Source organism: Cyrtonyx montezumae, unplaced genomic scaffold, assembly GCF_038088225.1.
Source record: "Cyrtonyx montezumae isolate F1298 unplaced genomic scaffold, pur_monq_1.0 scaffold_2, whole genome shotgun sequence".
In the NCBI taxonomy this organism is placed as follows: Eukaryota; Metazoa; Chordata; class Aves; order Galliformes; family Odontophoridae; genus Cyrtonyx; species Cyrtonyx montezumae.
Window position 1 is genome coordinate 38,260,456 of NW_027071936.1, and position 16,773 is coordinate 38,277,228.

Here is a 16,773-nt window from a genome sequence, read left to right on the forward strand (position 1 = left end):
TAAATATGATACTGAGAACTACATTTTCTTTCCCTCTCTTGGAAGAGCCAGCATTGGCCATCTGAGCAACAAACATGGAATAGAAGCTGAAAGCAGCTGCTTGCCTTCCTGTTCCTGCACAGTGAAAAGCTGCTTGTTCTTTAAGATTGGCACAAAATTAATTTAGCTTTTAATACTTTAATCTCCCTTAAGCAATATCTTAGCCAATCACATTGCATCCGTAACATTTTATTTTTACCATGTAACTTCAGGGAATTTTATTGTCAGGTTGTCATTTCTCATCACTTAAAGAGACAACTGCATTCTACAGATCCCATGAGAAGCATTATATGAAACTGTGTAAAAGTAGGGCAAAAAAAAAAAGCCAGAAACAATAGAGAGAATGGTGGTGGTGTTTTTAAAATACCAGAAAGGTCAAAAATCCACTTAGAATATGCAATGCAGTCATACATATTGAGAAGAAGCAGCATTGGGATGTGCACAAAAGGGGCTAGATCTCCAGTCCTTGATCAATTCTACGTTAAAGTAATCCCTAACCATCCACTGGAGCATTAGCAAAGGTTCTGGAAGATTTAATTACAGATGGCCCTCAGGAGGTGGCAACTGGAGAATGCAGAACACCAGCCCTGCCATCTGCATCCCCTGTAAAACTGCCAGTTAGGAGGAATCAGACACAGGCATTAGAAACAGATGCCTCTGTTGAATCCACAACAGAAAAAGAACCACTATCCGATGGGTAACCTCCTTGTAGCCACCTTACCTGGCTGTAAAGCTGCATTATGCTGTCTGTGCAGTATGAAACAGCCTTGCAACAGCCATGCACAGATTTTAAAGGAAAGGTCACTGTCACAAGACTGTAAACACTAAAACTTTCAGTAAGCTTCTTCATCTTTCCCAGGGAAAATACAGTATATAATCTGTTAGTCTTCTTCTTAAGATGAGGATAATAAAATGCCATCTTTAGTTTTGTAATGTTTCTGTTTCTATAGCTACCTTTACATTCTCTTAGGTGGAAACAGCCCCAACAGCCTTGATCATGCACACAGATCTTTTTGAGCAGCCTTATTCATAACTGAAGTCAGTACATTTGCTTTGAAGCATTAGACTATTTCTTTCCATTTTGTGACAAACACGACTCTATTGTTCTTGCCTGTGAAGTGCCATATTAGTCATCTCACTGAGTAAACCTGGTAAAAAGAGAAAAAAACAATTGTCCTAGGTTTTGGTTTAGTCTGTTTACTTGATATGGAAGTTTTGCTTTGCAGAGTCGAGTAAAGAGCAGTTTGCCTACACAAACATTGCTGAAGAGCTTGTGAAACTGTTCAAGAAGCAAATAGAGCATGATAAAAAAGAGATGATCTTTGAAGTTCTGGCTCCCCTAGCAGAAAACGGTGAGCATTTGATTTTTTTTCTCTAACAGTATTTTTCATTATAAAGAAAAAAGAATAAAAAAAAAGAAAAAAAAAAAGGAATGTATATGTTTGTCTCTCTCAGGGCAATTGACAGCAGAGCAATTGGCTGCCTTGTTCAGCAGTCCCCAGGGTTGATCTGTGTGATGACAGCTTCAGATGGAGTGAATGTTTTAATAGTCTGAGCATATTACAGGGACCTACAAATTGCTGATGCTGATTCCACCTCTGATTCATTCTGTATGAGTATGTTATATTTCCTATGGAAATATTTTTTGCAAGGGACATGTTAATTGCAGACCTAGGAGGACGTTCTCTGCTTACTTTTCATTGGGAAATCATTTACACTGAGCTTGGTGTTGGGTGAAATACATTATCATCAGCCCCAGGTGACTGAAGTTTATAGCCTGGCTTAAGCAGTGAATGATAGTGACGTGTGCAGGACCATCCCTCCAGTATGTTCCCCTGGAAAGACTCACAGGGGTTTGTATAACCTTCTGCTTGCCCTTAAGGGAAACCAAATCATCAGTTAACCTGTGGAGCTGGTCTAGAAAGCAGTTCAGGGTATGAAAGATAGAACAGTATTTGATGGTTCTATACCTTCTTCTCATAGCCTCAGCATTAAAGCTTGCTGAAATTGAATAAATTCTTAGAAGGTAATGGTAGACTCAGAAGATTTAAGTTTCATCCTACTCTTTTCAGTATAAATCAACACACATTTTGACTTCAGTTTAAAGATGTGATAATGCCTGTTTTTGGCAGTTCCTTTGTCTTTTATTGCAAGTTATATATAAAACAGGATTCACTTTTTCAGTTCTGAAAATGTACATTTTGCCTAAATATATTCATTTATTGTATAAGTATAAGAAGCAGCTCTAAATAGTTCCAACTTTGAAGAGTGATACAGAATAGGTCTAACATTCTGTGACTTTGACGTATTTAATTTTAAATATTTAATTTTTCTGTTTTACAGTCACTGTAAATTTCATAGGTTTACTGCTGCTGAACGTAATTCAGCTGCTTGCACTATGAAGCAGTCAACCGAACTCTTCCACTGTGAAGCCAAAGTGTACCTAAATGAGCATGAGTTCACTGTGCAGTTAGGTGCCTTTGATTATAGATCATTCACAATCAACCATTAGGCAGAAACATCTAGATGAACTAATGGCAGAATAGATTGAGGAGGGTTGTCCTGTTTGGGTGGGTGGTGTGCAGGGAAGGGGTGTTACTATTTGGGGGGTTTTGTTTTGCTTTTTTAAGGACACAGGTGTAGCACCTTCTGCTTCAAATCACAGCAATCTGATATCCTATAACTAGATTTTTTTTTTAAAGTACCTAATTGCAGAAGTACCTATTCATCCCAATTCAATATATTGCATTCCCTAAAAGAGTTCATGTGAAGGTTAGCTGCTCTTGGAGAAACAATTTCATTCTAGCACAAAGCTGAGTGACAGCAGTAAATGGTCAGGATCAGGCACATCCTTCACCAGAGAAGTGGGACATTTTTCCTCACTCAACAGTTGCTGGTAAAGTATATTGAAAAAAAAAAATACTTTCACAGCTTTGGTCTTCAAAAATATTTTAGCTTGGGCTAAGCTCCTTACACCATCTAATGCAGAAAACGTCCAAATGAATATCTATTTCTTACATTTCTGCAGACCTTTGAGACTGTGCTCTCTGAAGTCAGGGTGCAAAACTAATGGAATCATTTTCACATAACAAAAAGAGGAGACAGCATCAAGTGATTTGCCATTCCAACTTAACAGGAAGGGAATTTGTGTGTGTAAAGGAGATATCCAGCTCTAAATTCACAGGAAAAAAATTGTGTTAGATATTGTGTTTTAGAGACAGAAAAATTATTGCTTCAAAATCCAATATCGCTTCCTAAACAACCCATTCATCACCTTCTCTGTTGAGCCTCATTTCTAATAACTAAGAAATGAGCTTGCCTCAGCAGTTTGCAGCTTTTCTTTGATCACAACAAATTTCTATCCTAACTCAGCCTGCTGGATTTGGCCTTTCTGTACTCCCGAAGCCCTTTGAACAGATGACAGAAATCTGGGCTCAACTGAAAGAAATGGGTCATTACTCGCTCTGAAATTTCATTTTAAAAAATCTATATTTTATATTTGCATGGCTCAGTGAAGTCAGTGGTTCTTCTGTACTCAAAACAGAAGATGTATCCTAGGTTTGTTCTGCAACTCAGTCCAAATTCTTTGGAGAGCCCACCCCTTAGGAGCATGCTGTGCGTGGACCAAGGTGTCAGATAATTTCTACAATGAAGTTTGCTCATTTCTGAGAAGAGCAGCTCCACACTGCTTCATGGTGCATACATGTGATCTAAGCACAGTCCAGAGCTAGGGGTGCACATCTACAAGATGAATTATCATAGAATCACCAAGGTTGGAAAAGACATACAAGATCATCCAGTCCAGCCATCCACCTATCACCAACAGTTCTCTCTAAACTACGTTTCTCAACATATCTAAGTCTTCCTTGAACACCTCCAGGGTTGGTGACTCCACCAGCTCCCTGGGCAGCTTATTCCAGCATCTGACCACTCTTTCATTGAGAAAAAGCATTTCCTAACATCCAGCTTGAATCTCCCCTGGTGCAATTTGAGGTCATTCCCTCTAGTCCTGTCACTAGTTACATTAGCTCACTACAGCCTACCTTGAGGTAGTTATAGAGAGCAGTAAGGTCTCCCCTGAGCCTCCTCTTCTCCACATTGAACAATCCCAGCTCCCTCAGCTGCTCCTCATAAGGCCTGTGCTCCAGACTCCACTCGTTATAATGGAAGTGGAACCTAAGAATCCACAATAAAGGAAAAAAAAAAAAAAAAGGTAGTTTTTGCTACACAAGCAGTCAGTGAAACACTTGACATCGCTACTAGTTTTGTCTGTCCTGCTTGTAGGTACAATGAATGTATTTTAAATTATAAAGTTGACTCCTCCTATCCATGCTATTTCACAGATGTCATTAAACTGCAGCTGGTTGAAGCAGGCTTGGTGGAGTGTTTACTTGAGATTGTCCAGAAGACTGTCGACAGCGACAAAGAGGATGATGTTGCAGAGCTTAAAACAGCTTCTGATCTTATGGTTTTATTACTGCTTGGAGGTAAGTGCAGTGTGTCACTTCTGCAAAGAAACAGCAGACACACCTCTGTGCCATTTGACTGCTCAATGCTACAACTTATTACACAATTTTCAAATAACCACTGAACGTTTAACATTTAGTATGCTAGGTTAGATTTCATCTCTCATTAAATGCAGGACTGGACTGATTGCAGGTAGAGCTTGACTATATATATCTATAAAGAGAAGAATTTTGCCTAACATTTATTTGGCTTGCTGACTATCTGCTTTTTATCCCAGATGAATCCATGCAAAAGTTATTTGAAGGAGGAAAAGGCAGTGTGTTCCAAAGAGTACTTTCATGGATTCCTTCCAACAGCCATCAGCTACAACTTGCAGGAGCATTGGCTATTGCAAATTTTGCCAGAAACGGTAAGAATATGCCATGTTTAACTGTGCCCTTCTATCATACTACATCTGTACAGACACAAAGAAAAGTTGTACACCATGGTAAAGCTAGCAGTAAACTGTGTAGCAACATCAGGAGTTTCATATTGCACTATCCTGAAAAGTATTACACCTTTAAAAAAAATAATAATTACAAATGTTTCACATTTGTAATAAATGTATGGGGAATTTCTGCCTTCTGCAGTGCTTCTTCTATCGCTGTTCTAAATTTGTTTACAAATTCCACTGATGGTGGTGGTCAAGTGCTCTAACAATACAATCTAGGAAGGAGCAGGGAACTGGCACTTCTGTTCTTAAAAAGCACTCATAAAAATCTTTCATTCACAAGTGATTTGTCTCATCTTGCACAGACGGAAACTGCATCCATATGGTGGATAATGGCATAGTTCAAAAGCTGATGGATCTGCTAGACAGACATGTGGAGGATGGAAATGTAACTGTACAACACGCAGCTCTGAGCGCGCTCAGAAACCTGGCTATTCCTGGTAAGCCTCCCTTTGCACTGCTGCCTAACAAGTGGAAATTCTGTTCTCTTGCCTTTATAGCTTTTGCACAGCAATATCAACCGTCAGTTTTAAATACATCGCAGATCTATCCAGCCCTCCTTTGACACTTTGAATCCCCCACCAAGGAAAGGGCAGGGAGCCAAGGCCTCAGAAATGCATAGCACTGCTTTTTTGTTTTTTGTTTCTTCATTTGGGTTCTCTTTCACAGCCCAAAGTCCCCACCAGACAACAGTGAGGAATATATTGAAACACTGCATCCCCCTGTAAGTTCCTAAAGCTTTGACTATTCAGAAGGTAGAGCTGGAGGTGAGCTGTTAGAATAGTCAGCCTGCTCTGATTAGTAACTGTTTGGAGGCAGTGAACTGAATGCTGATTTTGTTATTTTCATTAACTTCATTTGTGACTTTTAATTATGCAAACATAAAAAGCAGAGCATGTGCACATAAAACCAATACAAACCTATAGTATTGTGTATGCTTTCTAAAACAAAGCCACAAATAATTCTTTTATCCATTTAAACTTACTTTACTATTTTCAGTTTTGACAAACAGTAACTTTCTAAAAACGGTTGTGCATACATATTAAAACCCATGCAGCTTTTGTGCTACACCATTTGCTTACCTTGCTTAGGTAATTCTGTTAACTTGCATCAGTTGGAAAGCTTCTCTGTAGCCTGTGCTTAGGAAAGTCAGACAGAGACTTGCACAGGACTTAATGAATGTCATTATAGGAAAATGAGTGAGGAATAAGTGGCCTCAGTGATGAACTGCTTGTTAAATGCTACTCTGAATATGAAATGACCATTTTTTTCTAACTACAATATTGGATTGAGTTTACACCTTACACAGATTTTAGATAGCTCCATGGAAGCAGAGAACTTAGACTAGTGGAAGGGATGAAGGCTTGGGGAGGCCACAGTGGTGTTTGTATAGAATAATACACATAGAGAGAGGTTACTGTGCTAATTGGATGCTTTAGTTCCTTTCCCTGTATGAAAGGGAAAAGTGATGTAGGGAATCAGAGAAGTTTCCCCATGTTTTGGGGTATAGGTAAGTACTGGCCTGGGCTTCTGCTTGGTTCATTTTCTGGAGGACTCCTTTCCTAAGCTGTGGTGGGAAATGTGGTCTCCATGTTCATGGTGAACACTGGAGGTTACGTGCACATGCTAGGATAAAGCACACCATTTCACACGTGTCTCAGCAACCACAACATTTTCCTACAATACAGCATTGTCAGCACAAACTCATGTTCCTGAAGTCTGTATTCACTAGGTATTTTTCAAACTGTCTGAAAAATTGCACCAAGATTGTCTTGGAAATAAACTGCATCTTCCAAAAATGTTCTGGAGATCATTCCTGTTCTTTATTCACACAGTTGTAAATAAGGCTAAGATGCTATCAGCTGGTGTTGCAGAAGCAGTATTGAAATTTCTCAGATCGGAGATGCCCCCTGTTCAGTTCAAGCTGCTGGGAACATTACGAATGTTAATAGATGCACAAGGTAAAAATAAACTGTTCTCTATGTTAAGTGATTCACTTTGGTTCAGTCTGTGATATACTGCTAAAACTCTTACACGAGAGAAGCAGAGGGTTTTTGTTTGTTTTTTAATTTTATTCCTGATATTTTGGAATAAATGCATATATAAAGGGAGAGAAAAATGTGGGTTGATTTTTTTTTCACCTAAAAATTCCCAACTGACTACAAGGGACCCTCAGAATAGGTGTCAAATGCTTATTTACTTTTGTATTTCAGACCGCTCCTACACTGTCACAATGTGAGAATGCACTGTGGTGTGGGAGTTATAAGCTATCACTCCAGTTTCGCTGTTCACTTGCTGCATTTTCTAGCTGTATCAAGCTTCTTGGAACGTACTGATGCACTTGCTAAATGCTAAGTTGCAATTTCAAAATGAGCAAACACCTTTCGGTTCTGCAGCTTATTCTGTGTTTTTGAAATTAGATGTTTTGAAATTAGATGTCTGTTAAGTTGTGGATGAAGTAAATCACCACATTTTTTTTTAACCTAGTGCAGCAATTTTGGGGAATAAAAAAACAAACAAATGAAGAACCTCAAAACATTGTAGTTTACTGCTGTTAGTTATTTCTATGAAATAGAAATTCCTTGAAGAATTTCTCACGCAACCTATCATCTATAACATTTAACTGATGACAGTGGTCCTTCGAATTTTTTAGCTATCTCAATTGGGAATGTGGCATCACCTGTATGTTCACTGCTGTTAATCAATGCACAAACTTCAAAGTGGGCTGAGTTAACTTTTACTTGGGAACTGGGTTATGAGTGTTTTTGATATTTGTCTCCATTTTGACTGGCTTTCCTTACATGCAACCTAGATTTTTCACACAGTACAAGCTGGCAAATTTCTACTTAAACTTCTTTAGTAAGTAACTTTCAGTTTATTTTTCTAGCACTTGCTTAAAAAATGACAACTTCTCTGTTGTGTTGTTGGCTCTGGCAATGTGTAGCAGAAGCAGCTGAACAACTGGGAAAAAATGCAAAACTGGTGGAACGATTGGTGGAGTGGTGCGAAGCCAAGGATCATGCAGGTGTGATGGGAGAATCAAACAGACTACTTTCTGCACTTATACGACACAGCAAATCTAAAGTAAGTTACTGGTGAAAAAGCTCAGCTTGTAAGAACAAAGAATTACCACTCTGCACTTCATGCTGTTGGCAGTCAAAGCCTCTGGTATGTAAGTCTTGTTGGGAGCTAGGTTGGTTGATTTCCTATTTCACATCCTCTCTGCCTCCAGGACCTGCCAGTCTGACTGAAGTACCAGGTTTAAACACTCACTGGAACTATGTAGATAAAAAGATATAGAAGCCATTCAAGGAACGCTGTTAGGGTGAATACAGCTAAGTCTCAAGCTGCTATAATTTGGTCTTATCCAGCAGAAGTTCAGCATGCCTTATTTTCTACTTAATAATAATATATAAAGACTCACGGCATTCAATTATGATGATGTTGCTATGTAGATAGGTATCAAATTACTGAGATCCAGAAATAGACTGTACCTCTGCTCTTCTCACATGGTATTTTAGTGTTTTAAGATTTTAATGGACAATTAGAAATGATCCTCTTCTCTGAACGCTATCAGAAGCTTGCCTGCATGTGGTACAAGGTATAAGGGAAACTGGGATCAGTAAGTTTTGTCCCTTGCATAACCTTCGTATCAACTTTTACATAAACAGTCTAAGTTGTAACATCCAAGCACATAATCAAGTCTTCACACCTTGCTCAGTGGGAGCACTAGGTGAAACAGTGCTTTAGAAGGAACATAGGCACCTCCCCTAGAAACAAGGCACTCCAGGCTCTGACTTCACCAGCTGAATTCACTGATACAAACACAGGATGCATCGTGACCGAGCTTTACAGTAAGCACGATGTGGAAAACTCAGACCAACAGTGACTTCTTCGCTTGTCCATGGTGTTTGCAAAGTGAAGTACGCACAATGTGGTATCTATACAATGTCTCCACAAAAACAAATCAATAGGACTTATGGAGACCGACACCTTTACTGATTTCTAATATTAGTGTCTCTTTCTAATGCTCACTCTCCATTTTATGTCCAGTTTTCAATTTTCAGTTTCAATTTATGACCAGTTTTCCCACTCCCAAGTTATTTTCCTTCCCCTCACACCACCTACAGGGTGCCACATGAACATGGTGTAAGAAGCCACAGATGCAAGTTATTAACACTCTCTACAAGAAAACAGAATTTAATCCTAAATACAGAGACACTGTTAATGGCTTGAAATAGATTATTAAGACAGCAGTTAACAGAATTAACACAGTTGAATTTCTTAGTGGTTTAGGTACTTACAGTAGAAACATCTTCGGTAGAAGACAACAGCTGAGAAGGCTGTTGGTTTTCTTCAAATGCATTTACTGCCCTCTAGGTTTGGATTGTGGATATAACTGGTTCTTTAGTGCACATCAGATTTGAAATCGTTTTTTATTTAGTAATGTTAGACCTAATATTGAGAAAGGCAGCATTGGTTTAGGAAATGTCTTTTCTCTTTTTTTTCACAAGTACAAAGCCCCTTTGTTCAGTTGCACAGGCATCAAACCTGAGTTATCTGACTTGCCACCCCTTATCTTCTTGGCACTGCCATTTCGAAGGCGATGTTCAACTACAAAGTTGTTAGAATTTTGATGTCAAGACAGATAGCCAAAATTCCCCACTAAGTCAAACAGAAATTAGCAGCTCCCAGAGTACTGCAAGGTCTCAAAGCCACTTTGAGATTTACGCCAGAAAAATCACAAATAAGAAAACTATCCTTGCAAGTAAGAAAAAATATAGAACCACTTACACACTTGCAGATACCACCATTTAAAAACCTTTTTTTTCTGAATGACAAATTCTTGAATCATTGGGCTGTGACTTGTGCCACAAACATCCTCAAGCATCTACAATATGATCATCTACAAGTATTTCAGTTTTCAAGGTTGTGATCATATTGTGCCTTTTCCCTTGCACAAAGAATGTCACTGCACAGTCTGTGCAAGCAGTGGAACATAAATTATTCTAAAAACACGTATCAGATAATGAGCTGGGCTTGAGGTTGGAATTGAAAAGGGATGTGTGCTTTAAATGAAAATTCAGCGGGGTTATAAATTTAGATTGGATTCTTATTTCAAGAAACAACTTCTGCTTCAAATCTTTGCACCCACAGAACAAATAAAAAATACATTAAAAAGGCAAACCACATTTCCTCGGAGAGTTGCCCCTTAGCATGTAAAGTTACCTGACTTTCAGGCAAACAATTTTCAAATATTTTTTGTGCACATAATGAAAATTTGCTTTAAGTGCAAACCAGCATTTTAATGAGAGCATACAGGTATTCAAATTGCAGACACCAGAGATTTTTATTCATCCTTCATTACACATAATGCAGACTAAATTTTGAACTTGAAAAGAGAATCCTGCTTGCATATATCTAAACTGCTTTAAAGTCACTTAACACACCCAGCATTTTCATTTCCTAGATCTTAGACAACAGTCCATTTTAATTGCTGGCTTTAGAACAGAAACTGACTCATAAGTATCTCATAACTGTCCTTTCCTGACCTGCCTTGTATTTGAAGCATAATTCCACGATACTTCAAGAGAATGTTATTCATTTTCCTAATTCTAAAAATCTCTTTTCTAGTATATAGTTTCTATTAAGTAGTAAGTATAATATTTGTGATCTCAGCTCTGAACATCTGGAAGAAAGCCTGAAAATCCATGGAGAGATGAAGCATGGGGAGGGATCTGGATGCCAGTGTTATTAAACTGTATTCTTATCTCAATTACACAGTTCATTGGATGGGTTTAAAAGCAGCTCTCAGCATGACAACATAAAGGGAAAAATTAAATTTAGCCGGTGTTCAAAGATGATTTAACACAGCAAAGGGTACTCACTGTTAGGCAACTGACCGTCTGCCATAAGAACTTGAGTTATAGAGGGTAACTTGGAAAAGAGCAATATGTATTTTAAACGTGGTTAACTGGCTTGGTTTAATAAGTTTTACCTTCTAATTGCAGAGTTCACAGCAGAGTATTTATAGGCTTGTATGCACATACGTTCACATATAACGTGATTAAATGTGCATATTACCAACGAGTATCCTTACCATGATAACTTCGTTTAAATGTGATGTTTAATAATTGAAAATGTTTAAACTTTGTATGTAACGCAATTTTTTTCATTTCTATGCCATTTGTTTTAGGATGTAATTAGGACGATTGTACAAAGCGGTGGCATCAAGCATTTAGTAACCATGGCAACCAGTGAACATGTAATAATGCAAAACGAAGCTCTCGTTGCACTGGCACTAATAGCAGCTTTAGAGTTAGGTAAGTATCCCAGTGGCTAACTCTGCCTGTGCTCTTTTGAGCCCATGCTCAAGAGAAACCCTACAGGGAGAGTCCTGTGAGTTTATTTTGCAACGTAGAACAGGCTGCTGCTTCCACCTGCCTTTCAGTGGCATGGAAATACATGGCAATTCATGCAAAGAAATAGATAAACAATAAGTTTATGCAGAGAATTGAAGTTTGCTGATTATACAGTATCTACTTCTCTATTCTGGACAGTGATCATAGAATCTATAACAATCTCTAGAAGATTTCAGATAAAACCCAACGGACTGACTGTTAAGAAAATTGTAATTTAGAGTAGAGACCACGTGACTGAGGCCTGTGTACACTGAAATAGTCAATCTCCTTTTGAGAGGGCTTATCAAAGTAGAGCTCTCCCCTAATCAGTGAGAACTAAAGCATACATATAGAGGTGGATGATGCCTCCAAAACACATCTAATATTATTATTAAACTCCACAGAAATAGATGCTAGAGTTGCCATATATAGGCAGAGATGATTACATGTCTTAACCAACCTCAGCTTCATAGAATGGTTTTGATTGGAAGGTACCTTAAAGATAACCAGTTCCACTTCCACCATGGGCAGGGCTGCCACCCCACTAGATCAGGCTGCCCAGGATCCCATTCAACCTAGACTTGAACATCTCCAGGGATGATGCATCCATAACTTCTCTGCGCAACCTGTTCCAGTGCCTCACCACCCTCTGAGTAAAGAATTTCCTCTGAATAATTTAAATCTCCCCAAATTTGTTTTACCAAATAAAGAAAGGTAAATGTTCAGTGGGGGCTTGCTTAATCCTGTTTCTTGCTTATTAATTAATATCATGAACTAAATAAGCATTAAATACTTTTGTTCTTTATTTCATCTGTTGTCATTGTTTACCTACAGAATGCTACATTCAGCTTCCAAATCACTGGCAATGCATCAGTGAATTTCTTTGATCAGAAGGAAATGATACTGACATGAGGCTTCAGACATCTAAATGTTTCAAGCCTCAATTCAGTATGTTTCTTAGAAGAGTACAAAGGAAAAAATTCGTACTCTGATCTTGCAAAGCCTTTCACAGTCTTAATAATAGACCTTGAGTTTTTCTACCATGAAGTCAAGAATTCCATTGTCTGCATTAAACTCAGACAAATTTTCTAAAAGGAAATTAGAGGTCTCGCAGGCAGTAGAAGGCTTGTATGCTTAAATATTGCAAGTGCTGGCCTAAGTAGGTAGAAAGCCTGGCAGATTTTCTATTAGCTCACTGTACATTTAAGATTGGATTTTATCATTGAACCTAGTGATTGTCTTTTCTATGTGATTCCTGTCATCATAACATCCAACACGTTCTACCACAGCACCAGCTGGCTAAAACACAAAAGTATCAAACAAAGCACCAATTCCAGTTTCACAAGTTTTCACTTGTATTTCAGTCACAGCTGAAAAGGATCTTGAAAACGCTCAGCTTGTGCAGATTCTACACAGACTGCTATCAGATGACAGGAGCGCTCCAGAAATAAAATACAACTCCATGGTGCTGGTCTGTGCCCTTATAGGATCTGGTGAGTACTGGGGAGGGACTACTTTCCAAAGACATTTATTTAATCAACGTCATTGTAGCCCAAACACAGGGCATGTGCAGATACACTGGGACTGGTTCTCTGTTCACTATGAATGTGCACAAAATGGCTGAATTTACTGTGACACTTTATTTATAGGGCCAAGAAAAAGGGAGTGTTAACTCTGTTTTGGATATTAACTGCAGAAATAGGATTTTGGCTTTTGCAAGATGCAGGTAGCTCCTGGAAATTCAAGCTATCTGGAAATTTGAAAGGAAAAAAAATGTAACATTTTAAACGGTACAGTATCAGGCGTTCTGTGCAAGCATGCAGATAATAAGTTAATTTTCACCTTGGACTGTAAGTTTCCAGTATGACATGTGGTATCTGGTTTTTTGTTTTTCTTCAACTTATTGAAGTAAAATTAGGTGGAAGAGAAACTTGTAAGGTACCTCTTGACTTTAAAATTCCAACAAGAATTGTAGGAAATTAAAAAAGACAAGGAATACTTGCAGGGACACACACACAAATGAGAACTTACTACAACATGTAGCTGTAGTCCTGCCCTGGGAGGGGTCCTCACTCACCTTGCTAGGAAGTGTCCTTTCCTTGGCAGCCTGAGCATGCTCCAGACACAACTGTTTGTGGTCATTTTGGAAGATGAACTTGAGGTGCTCGAATACGTGCCACTACCAAACATGGTGGTGCAGGGAATGGAGCAGGGTATCACAGGGAAATTTGATCTTCAGTTAAGAATTCAAGAAGTGGCTGCATTTCTTTCATTCCCTGTGATGTTCCTGTGTGCATTGACAACAAAAATAATGATCCTCAGAAATTCTGCCTGACACGTTTTCACCTCTCCGAGTCCTATCACCTGCAAGATTGACTGACCGCGTTATTTAAAGTCAAATAACTGTCTCTCTGTTCCACCAGAATAAGGAGCAGTCTTCCCTTATTTTTTCAGGGTTATCCAAGCGGTAGAGATCAGTCTGCCACCACACTGTAAGCTTTGCCTAGGCATGAGGCATCTTGGCATTCTCCCAGGGAGCAGACAGCACATTACTGCAGTGCACAGCTGTGAAGAAGCCAGAGCTGCCCCAGCATTCAGCCCTGCATCCCCGTGAATAGGCCAGTGTAAAAATAGCCAGTATATAAGAGCAGCAACTGGGCAACCCTGGTATTAAATTTTGTTTACCAATTGCTTTTAATCAGAGTAGAGAAGTGAAATCACAAAGAGCAAAGTCTGCTTTTGCATGTGAAAATATGAAACATCTCTTCCAGCTCTATTGCCTCTAACATTTTCCCTCGTCTCCCATGTTTTTCATTTTACTGTAAACAGACTTCTGTAGCCATAGTTATATAAAAGCTAGAAAGTAGTTGTACTATTTCAATTACTGTTAAGTTTAATTCTCCAGTGTCTACTCTTGTTACTATCCTTCGTTATAGGGTATCTGGCATCACATTTAACTTGATACTGCCAATGGCAGTGCATTAACAGTAAATAGACATGCATAAATGTATTTTTGCCACCTGAAGTTGCTGTTGCAACTGAGTGAATGGGTGGGAAGAGGGAAGAATGAGTGCAGAAGAGAATGGAAGTGTGTAACCTAAGGAATAAGCAAAAGCAGAGTATTCCTAGCTAGCACAGTCACTTGTGTGCAATGGTTGCAAAAATGCACTGAGCACAACTGATCAGCCACTGTAAATCACAGCAAGCTCCTAAAAGGCAGTTCAGTAACACTGCTTAAGCATGATGGTATCTTAAAAAGGGGAATGAAAGTGCCTACACAGCCTAAGCATCCAACAGCTTCACTGACTCTGCTCAATATATACTGGTTCCCAGGTGCACAGCAGTGTGTGAGTTCCCAACACACAAAGACAGGGATAACTATGTGAAGAAAAAAAAACTGAAAACATGTGAACAAGAAAGTAGGAAGGGAATGAAAAAGCCAAGTGTGCTGTAAGGAAAGTCTGTAAATATGCATAGCATATATTGTATAGCTAATCTGAAACAGATGGTTGGGATTCCTTCTGGTAAGGTCAGGGATTAAGCCCCCACCACCTGGGAAGCAAAAAATACATGTAGGTGTTTGTTAGGTGTTTGTTGCTGAGAGAGTTCACTAAAATGGACTAAACAGACATGAAACAAAAACAGCCATTTTGGCTCTTAACTGTGGGAAGTCTAGAGCACAGGGCTTTGAGTAAACTCCCTACTTTAAAAAATAAATAAATTGCAATAGTTCTGTGGGTTGTTCCCAACCTTTCTTTTTTGACATCAAGTAGAATGCTATCCAGGGTGGGAACCGTGAAACATCCTCAAAGTTTCAAGTCAAACATACATACAGACAACTTATTACCCAATGCGTTGTACTTGTGACACGTTCAGAGCGGAACCATAAGTGGGCAGCTACCAGTGACCAAGTGGTGACATACCCTCTCCACATTCCCACACAACCAACCAGAACTGATTTGATACAAATGAGCTACGCAGTGAACCCTTCAGGCACACTCGTTCATCAGAATAGTAAGGAATCAAACAAGAACATTCAACTAAAAGACTTCCTAAGCATCTCTTCTGGAAGTCATTCCAGGTGGATTTTTGTAATTGCTATGCAGAAAATTTGTCTTTCATCTCTGCCTGAAATCTATGAGGTCTGCTCAAGCCCAAGGCCCCAGAGACTTCCTCCATTCTTAAAAGCAATTCAAAATAGTAAATAAATAGATGACATTTGTGGGCTTATGTGCAAATAGTGGGTACAGGGTAGTGCTGATGCTTTCTTAAGTGCCTCACACCATGCTTTACTGTTCTCTTACCCATCTCATACAAAGCACTGTTTCTTTTCCAGAATCTCTCCAAAAGGAAGTGCAGAGCATGGCAATCCTAGAAGTCGTATCAAAACTCCGCAGCCATGAGAACAAAACTGTTGCCCAACAGGCCTCGCTAACAGAGCAGAGACTTGCTGTAGAAAGCTGAGAAAGGTCTTGTTTTCAGTGCATCCCATCACAGATTCCACCTTCATCCTTTGTCCTGCTGTCGCTCTTGCTATGTTTTCCACTGTATCACTTGTGCATGCGTGTAATGTCCCCACACAAATTGATGAACTGCTGTAGGTACCCATCCAAAAAGGTTTCTAAAAATTCATAGGTGGTGTTAACATGAACCTGTCTCCACCTGTAATTGTTCTACTTGTATTCTTGTTGCTTGGGCCACATAGTAGAATGTGCATGTTGTAGTCCTGTGATGATGTAAAAGTGGTACTACGCAATGACTCTTTCCTCACACTCCCCTAACTGCATAACAATGTACTACTAAATTAGGGACAGTACAAGATGCAGCAAGTCCAGGCTAGTGCACTGACTGTAGGATTAAGAAGTAAATCTAGCTCCATTTTTGGTGCTCCAAAGAGGCTGGTTTGAATACAATGTACTGCTGCTCATTCACTGGTCTTGCCTATTAATGTCAAACTCGTGGTACCTAGAGGTAACAAATAAAAATTTCAGTGCTTTCACTTTATCCTGTGGTTTGTCCTTTTCTGTACTCACTCGCACACAAAAGCTGTGACTGTACCAGCATGTACTGGTGAGAAGCCCTTCTTGTTCCTGGCTCTGGCCCCAATACAGTCACTGTCTGCCTTTCAGCTGCAAGAATACAGAGAAAACAATTCTAGCCTCTTTCACTGTGTATGCTCACGCAGAGGCACTGTGGTGGTTTAACAGTTGTGGGTTTCAGTGGCACTACACTATGCAGTCCTTATTCCATAAAGCCATCTGGGTAAAGGGGTTTGGGCTTGCTTGGGTTGAGTGAGTTTTTGTTACTGTGTTTTGTTTTGTTTTTAAGATGACTTTAAAAGGCATATCTTGCAGCAGCTTATCAAGAGAACCCCAT

At 39.2% G+C, this 16,773-nt stretch overlaps 1 protein-coding gene across 4 annotated transcripts in view; it reads left to right on the top strand.

Moving 5' to 3' along the window:
• Positions 1-16,401, top strand: part of RAP1GDS1 (Rap1 GTPase-GDP dissociation stimulator 1) — an 87,499-nt gene extending 71,098 nt beyond the window's left edge. For all 4 annotated transcript variants that reach the window (XM_065736910.1, XM_065736912.1, XM_065736911.1 and 1 more), the window contains 9 exons: positions 1,266-1,391; positions 4,383-4,526; positions 4,784-4,915; positions 5,302-5,436; positions 6,832-6,957; positions 7,941-8,080; positions 11,193-11,319; positions 12,762-12,890; positions 15,734-16,401. In XM_065736910.1, coding sequence (XP_065592982.1) covers positions 1,266-1,391; positions 4,383-4,526; positions 4,784-4,915; positions 5,302-5,436; positions 6,832-6,957; positions 7,941-8,080; positions 11,193-11,319; positions 12,762-12,890; positions 15,734-15,861 — 1,187 coding nt within the window. In that variant the 3' untranslated portion in view covers positions 15,862-16,401. The remainder of the gene's footprint in view (positions 1-1,265; positions 1,392-4,382; positions 4,527-4,783; positions 4,916-5,301; positions 5,437-6,831; positions 6,958-7,940; positions 8,081-11,192; positions 11,320-12,761; positions 12,891-15,733) is intronic.
• Positions 16,402-16,773: the final 372 nt, after the last annotated feature.